The sequence below is a fragment of the Ictalurus furcatus genome, chromosome 6, assembly GCF_023375685.1.
Source record: "Ictalurus furcatus strain D&B chromosome 6, Billie_1.0, whole genome shotgun sequence".
NCBI classification, from domain to species: domain Eukaryota; kingdom Metazoa; phylum Chordata; class Actinopteri; order Siluriformes; family Ictaluridae; genus Ictalurus; species Ictalurus furcatus.
In genome coordinates this window covers 20,410,861-20,418,320 of record NC_071260.1, presented here as the reverse complement: position 1 = coordinate 20,418,320, position 7,460 = coordinate 20,410,861, and the positions used below count along the sequence as shown (strand labels likewise).

General features: G+C 36.3%; 1 protein-coding gene across 7 annotated transcripts in view; it reads left to right on the top strand.

Moving 5' to 3' along the window:
* The first annotated feature begins 1,001 nt into the window (after nt 1-1,001).
* Nucleotides 1,002-7,460, top strand: part of dync1i2a (dynein, cytoplasmic 1, intermediate chain 2a) — a 41,646-nt gene continuing 35,187 nt past the window's right edge. Inside the window, exons 1-3 of one of the 7 annotated variants that reach the window (XM_053627026.1) lie at nt 1,002-1,098; nt 2,545-2,656; nt 5,225-5,339. In XM_053627026.1, the coding sequence (XP_053483001.1) occupies nt 2,549-2,656; nt 5,225-5,339 (223 nt within the window). In that variant the 5' untranslated portion in view covers nt 1,002-1,098; nt 2,545-2,548. Of the gene's footprint in view, nt 1,099-1,293; nt 1,566-2,541; nt 2,657-5,224; nt 5,340-7,460 lie in introns of those variants that run through there. The other 6 variants (XM_053627027.1, XM_053627024.1, XM_053627025.1 and 3 more) reach the window with 6 other exon arrangements.

Genomic DNA, 7,460 nt, shown 5'->3' with positions numbered 1-7,460 from the left:
ACGTCGTACTGTGTATTGTTGTGTGTGAACAATAAAAATTGAATTCGAAGACATGCCTTATTGAATTTTCAACTTTTTCTTATCTTGCATTTTCCATATTTTTTTCTTCTTAACAGTAATATTAAAATGACAGTAAATAAATAAAATAAACAATAACCCCGCTCCTGTGAAATGGTTTTATGAACAGCCTCCACGGTCACCAGCAGGGGGAGCTACTCGAACATACAAGAACGCGGGGAAAACTAAAATATGAGCGTTGTCCTAAACGTCACACTTGCAGTCTTACAGTGTTCACTGGAGACGCTGAGATGTGTTTAAAACCCTTTTTTAAAAAACTATAACCTTCTTCGTTTGTCCCTCTGGAGACCATAAAAGCTAATATGAGGGACCCTAAATCAGATTATTTCCCTATCAGAACGGATCCGTATAATATAATATGCCCATATAATAACCCTTAATTATCCAAGGAAACCTTAAAGAGCCCTTGAATATACGTTTTTGTCCTGACAGTGTAGTGTGCTCCATGTATCATTTCAGGGTTCAGAAGTGTGCTCAGGAACGCCACCTATAGTCATTTTACCGAAACCGTCTCTGGTCCGAAACATTTTATGATTATTAGCTAAACAGACATATCCACGAAGTAATCTCCAACTTAAATAAAAAAAATAAATAAAATGAAGGGGGGAAAAATCTAATATTAAATATAATAATCAGACTTGGCAATTAGTAATATTACACCATTGTAACTTATGCTATCACCTGGTGAAGACAGCCGTTTGCACTCTGCACAATTTTTTGTTGTGCTATAATTCGTCTTTACTGTCTTTTGTTTTTATTTATTTTTTACTTTATTTAATTTAAATGCATTTATAATAATAATAATCATAATCATCATAAATATGAATTATGATTATTATTGTTATTACTATTATTATTATCTATCTATCTAGTTGGATATTGTAACGCGTTATTGTAATATGGTTTTGACCCTTCTCGGTTCCCGTTATTCATCATTGATCCTCTAGAACCCGGAAGCTGCTCAGTGGACGGTGCCAACAATAACAACGGTTTCTGAAGATAAAGAAGCTCAGCTAACGGGTCAGTCGCTGTCTGTTTTAACTGTATCATAAAAATTATCTTTACACCACTGATACTTTTTTGCCTGGGTCGCTGTGTATATGGTTACTTTGTAAGTCGGTTTTATGTGTAACCGGCCCCGATGAATGACAGTTTTTTTTTTAGCTAACCAATCAGCACCGTAGCCAGTAGTGAGGCTACGTAGAGGCTAATGGTGAGGCGTGATTAATCAGATAGAGCGCGATTTCATTACCAAGCTAGAAGGTATAGATGTATAATTAAATCTGTAAAAGAGCTAAAGCAGTTGAACTGCGCTACGCCTCTGTGTGTGTTATTGCTGTTATACAAACCTCTAGTGGTCACTTGACTTTGCTAACTTGGTGCCGCCCAAGCTAGTGTGTTAGCTATGGACTTTAATGTGCAGTGAGCTGAAGATACTGATTTCTCGGGACATGCAGGAAGAACTGTATGGAAATTGTGCCACAAATGTATGTTTGTTTGTTTGTTTATTTATTTATTTATTTATTTATATTAGCAAATATTAAGTATTAGTCAACACAGTAAGTGCTGTAGCTTCTGACCCTTAGCTAGCGGGTTAGCTTTACAGAACAAGGGCTGTGTGCTTGGAGTGGATCATATGTGTTCAAGTGTGTTTTTAAATTGTTTATTTTACTTTGCTCAGGGCTACTAACTTTCTAATGACGTTTAGGTTATTCTTAGCATTATTAGTAATAGTATCAGTGATACCTTTTTGTGTAAACAAAAAGAAAACTGCTTTATGGTTGTTGGAAACAACTGTTTATGGAGACAAATCAAAACTTAGTCAATGAGTCTATTAATCTGTGTCTAAACTTCATAGTGCCTGAAGAACAGAGCTTTCTTTATATTCTTAATCGCCCATAAAATCACGAGTTGCAATGTGATCTGAAGAAAATTAATAACTACACTGTTGTAAACAAAAAAAGTGTAAAATAAAGGAATAATACCCGACCAGTTCTCCTTCGTTTTATAAGGAAGTTTAGCATTTTTGCTTAATTGGACTGTTTTGTGTAGAAATGAAAATGGGAATTTGTTAAGAGCAGATGTGAGTAGTTATTCAGTTGTTTACATGCGATAAAAGATTAAAGCTATTTGAATAATAATAAATAAAAATCCACTCAATCTTAAGTAGAGAAGAAAAATATTCAGGTCATTTCTCTGGTCTGTACAGTGTGAATCTCTGACCAGGGTTGGTCTCTATCCTGGATCATTTTCATGTATGGTTGTTGTAGAGATCCATAGCTGTCCTTATTTTCCTAAATATCACTCTTTGAATGGCGTTGTAATGTGAATCGCTGGTTAAATTACTGTAACCTATGTTCAGAAGGAGATTTGTGAACATTATTTACTCTTCGCACACTTTTACGGAAATGTTCGCTGAGTATTCGTTGCACGTAAAGACATGGGGCTTTGTTTTCTGTTCAGCAGCATCATGTCGGATAAGAGCGAGCTGAAGGCAGAGTTAGAGAGAAAGAAGCAGCGGCTCGCGCAAATAAGGGAAGAAAAGAAGAGAAAAGAGGAAGAACGCAAGAAAAAAGAGGTGAGAACAATGATCACAGTTCTTATAAACTCAGCAAAAAAAGAAACGTCCTCTCACATTCAACTGCTTTTATTTCCAGCAAATGTCTTAAAATCTGTAAATATTTGTATTAAGATAAAAACATTCAACAACTGAGACATAAACTGAACACGTTTCACAGACATTTGAGGAACAGAAATGGAATAATATGATCCTGAACAAAGGGGGGGTCAATATCAAAAGTAACAGTCAGTATGTGGTGCCCTCCAGCTGCTTTAAGTACTGCAGTGCATCTCATCCTCATGGACTACACCAGATTTGTCAGTTCTTGCTGTGAGATGTTACTCCACTCTTCCACCAAGGCATTTACAAGTTCTCCATCACGTCTGGGGACACACACGGTTACATGTAATTTTCCACTGCAAGGACGATCAGATGTCCTTCCTGTTCGTCAGGAGAAAGGTCTCTTTAGTGTCTTAAGTTATTGTAACTGTGACCTTAATTGCCTACCTCCGGTAAACTGTTGGTATCTTAAGGACTGTTCCACAGGAGCATGTACAATAATTGTTTATAGTTCATTGAACAAGCATGAAAAACACTGTTTAAACCCTTTCCAATAAAGATCTGTAAAGCTTATTTGGATTTTACAAAATGATCTTTAAAATACAGTCTCCTGAAAAAGGGATGTTTCTTTTTTTGCTGAGTATGAGGTTTTTTTTTGTTGCTTTAAATAGTAAATGTAGGTGATGTGGTGCAAATGTATGACAAAGGATTAAAGACATTTTCTCAAAATATTATATTTAGCTTGAAGAGCAAAAATAAATAATTTCTAATTCTTCACACAAAAATGTGAGAATGAAATATTTGGTACAAAAATAGATTTTAACGACTAATTGTGTTTGTGAGTCATAATGTCAGTCACTTAGAAATGCACTGAACATATTTGCGATTTGATTTTACATCAAGTGGCTCTTGTTTGTCAACGTTTTACACACTTTTATTCAGTGTATGAAATCAGCCAGGGTTTAAATGTGATTTATGAGTCAGGGCTGGCTGGTTGACGCAGTGGTGCAGCGGGTAACATTACCACCTCACAGGGTGGTAATCCTGAGTTTAGTTCCCAGTTCAATCCTGATCTTAGGTTAACTCTGGATTCCTTCCAGTTCCCAAAAACATGCTGATTGACTATGCTAAATTGCCCCTAGGTGTGAATGAGTGTGTGAATGTGTGTGTACATGGTTTCCTGCAGTGGACTGGCCTTCTATCCAGGGTGTATTCCTGCCCTTGCGTCCTTGTGTTCCTGAGATCCATCGTGACCCTGATCAGGAAAAAGTGGTTACTGAAGATGAATGAATAAAAATTATTGCACTAACGTTTGTGACTAAAGACATTGATGTTTATAGAAGGATAAATAAAATAAAAAAACACTACTATTATATACATAGTTCTAAAGTTAGCTACTGTACTTCAGTTTGGCCTCTCCAGTTGAGAGGGTAATGAACTTGTGTTTGGTGTTTTCTTCCTGTGGAATAGATGCTATCACAGATTCTTAAGGACCATCTTTAACATCTTGGAGACAGTGGAAAAACAATACGCTTAGTTTTCACCGCTTCGTATTTCCGCACACCTCAGCAAGCATTCTTCATTTGGATTGTACCCCATGTTTTATCTTTTGTCTATTTCTGTGACCAGTACACTTGAAGTAAGCATTATACAACTTATTCTGACTGGTAGTTATGATCGGGAGCTCACAGCGGGGTTTATCACAGATTGTATTATGTATTTGTGTAATGAATACTGGGTATTGTAGCAGCTAAACATGGATGAACTTAAACACCTCAACAACAATGCGAAACTGTAAATTCTTCCATATGCATGTAATACACATTGCAAAACATGCCACATAAGTTTGAATCCCTAGCTTTATATGTGAAATGATAAAACAGTTGTAAAGCTGAGCATAAGATTGTTCATTTCATGTTCCTTGACCAAACTGTGATATATAGTGCCTTGCACAAGTATTCACCCCCATTGAATTTATCCACATTTTGGCATGTTATTACCAGGAATTGGCCTTTACTATGTGATTTCCTCAATATGTCTGACATTCAAAGGTGAAGTATATTTTTATCCCCCCCCCCCCAAAAAAAAAAAAAACCCAACTAATTAATGAATGTAAAGGAATTTATTAATTAAAATAAAAAAGACTTCTGGCTGCATAAGTATTAGAACCACGTTTGGCTGCAGTTACAGCTGCAAGTTTTCTGGGGTATGTCTCCATTAGCTTTGCACATCTGGATCTTTGTATTTTAGCCCATTCTTCTTAAAAAATAGCTCAAGCTCTAATGGAGACTGTCGTTGAACAGCAATATAACATTTTCCCTCAGATACATACCCTATCCTGAGTGAGGTCTGGGCCATGACTAGGACATTCTAACTAACACAGTGGTTTTGGACCACTCTGTTATAGCTTTGGCAGAATGATTAGGGTTGTTACCCTGTTCAAGGTGAACCTCCATACCAGTCTCAAGTCTCTTTGGAGACAAGTAAGTATTTTTTTTAAAGCATGCTTCTTTGTAACTCTGTCAGGCGGAGCAGCTGAAAGAACCTGTTGTGGTGCAGGATGACTCTGATCTGGAGAAGAAGAGGAGAGAGACTGAAGCGCTGCTTCAGAGCATGGGAATTGCACCAGATGTGCATGCAGGTCAGTGACGCTTCACACTTTCTTCTTACTTCATCAGTTCTTTACAGCCATAGCCATAGTTCTCTGCATTCGTTGGTCACTTGGGCCTAGTTATTTATACATGGATTACTTGGCTGGATTGGATTGAAAGCCTGGTCATTCCTCCTTTCCCTCGTCAAAGCCACGGGCAATACCTATTGTCATACAGAGATAGTTAGGGGACACGATCTCGTAAGCCTTCTTAGTTCTTTTCATAACTGTATTTTGTTACTTTATGTAAGACATTATAGTATATAAAACCTTCCAGTTTATTTTTCTTGACCTCTTAACCTCACTGCAGGCTCTGACGTAAGGAATGAAAATGAAACGAAATAAACCATGGTGAGATGCACGAGTTGACCAGTGAACAGTATCGAGTGAAAATTTTTTTTGGCATTTCATTAATCAGTTGCTGTTTAATGGATCAAGATTTTAAGTGTCAACACATCTGCCCTTTCGAATCAACACAGCAGCGTGCAATTTTCTCAATTCAGTTAAACCCAGCTATTTTAATCAACTACGCACATGCAGTCGGAGTACATTAACCTGTTTTGGAATGATCACACTCGGATCAGGCTCACGTCAGCTTGCCTTGTATTTATTCAGTGACTCTGAGCATGAAGAGCACAGCCCTGTACATGTTCCATACAAACGCATGCAATTGCTGGAGATGTCCATGGATAAATCAGTAAACTAGGATTTAGCTAGAGTTGTACAGACAAACATGATGTCGAATTTCCTCTTTGGATCAGTAAAGTCTTATTTTTAAATTATGATGCTGCCATAAAAGGCATTACATGGCTTGGCTCCTCATTATTTATCTGGTTTATTAATCCCTTACACCCCAGATCGCACACTGCACTCCTCGCAGTGTAATCTGTTAACTGTTCCACAAACCCGCTTAAAATCTATGGGTGTCTGGGCTTTTTCTCTCTATGCTCTTTCCCTTTGGGCCTCTCTTCCTCTTGAACTCAGGGAAGCTCAGACCTTTGGCATTTTTAAAGCTCAACTTAAGACTTACTTTTTTAAACTTGCATTTGACTGCTGATGTCTACTTTTATTATTATTATTATTATTATTATTATTATTATTATTGTTGTTGTTGTTGTTGTTTTTTATTAATTAAAAAAAAAATTCTCTGTACTGCTTATTTTGTGTACAGCACTTTGAGAAGCTGCTTTTAAAGGCGCTCTATAAAATAAATTTTATTATTATTTTCTTAACCTCACCTCAACTAAATTCAGAAGCTTCTAACTTCAAGATTTCCAGGCAATCTTATTAAATAGCTATTAAATTAGTGTGTCTTTTAAAACATCCATTGTTGCAAACAAAGCAAAAACAGTCTTTGCAGGGGGTATGTGCCTTAAAAACTGTCAGCAGTAATCCCATAAAAGTGATTAGTCTGTGGTTATTGCTGGATTTCACACAGCAGACACTAGGGGGCAGAAGTACTCCAGGCTACACTGTGAGAGCAAAGGCTCGGTGTTCGATGTCCATTTATCATCAGTCAAAGCTGGTGAGCTGCTGCTAGTAACTACAGTATAAACTGACATGTAACCATTTTCAGTGTTTAACATAACGTCATGAATTTTAAGCAGTAAAGCATATTTATTTCTAATCTGATTCCGAAACATCATTCATTTATTCACTTCACTCTATCTACTTCTGTACATTTGGCTTTTATGTGAAAATATCAACAGATAGAGTGAACTGAAGTGCATAAATAAATGATCATATTAGAAATCATTCAGATGCTTTACATACACACATTTATAATTACGAATGATACGTTCGCAATTCAATTACGCGTAAAAGCGTAAATGGAAAACAAATTTTCTGTAGTATTCACAAACATCTGAAATATAACATATTATTGCACTTCACTTCACCCTGTCTTGTTATGAATTTTTATGAACTAATTAATGCATAAAAACATTGGAAGTATTTCTTTAAACGTTAAGAGTGTTCTAAAATATTGAGTTGTATTGTCACAAAAATATTTTTATGATGTACTATATTGTGATTTTTTTAAATGTATTTATTTATTCCCCGCCCCCTGATGGTGCAATATCTTATTTTAACAATATCATCTAACGTTTCCTT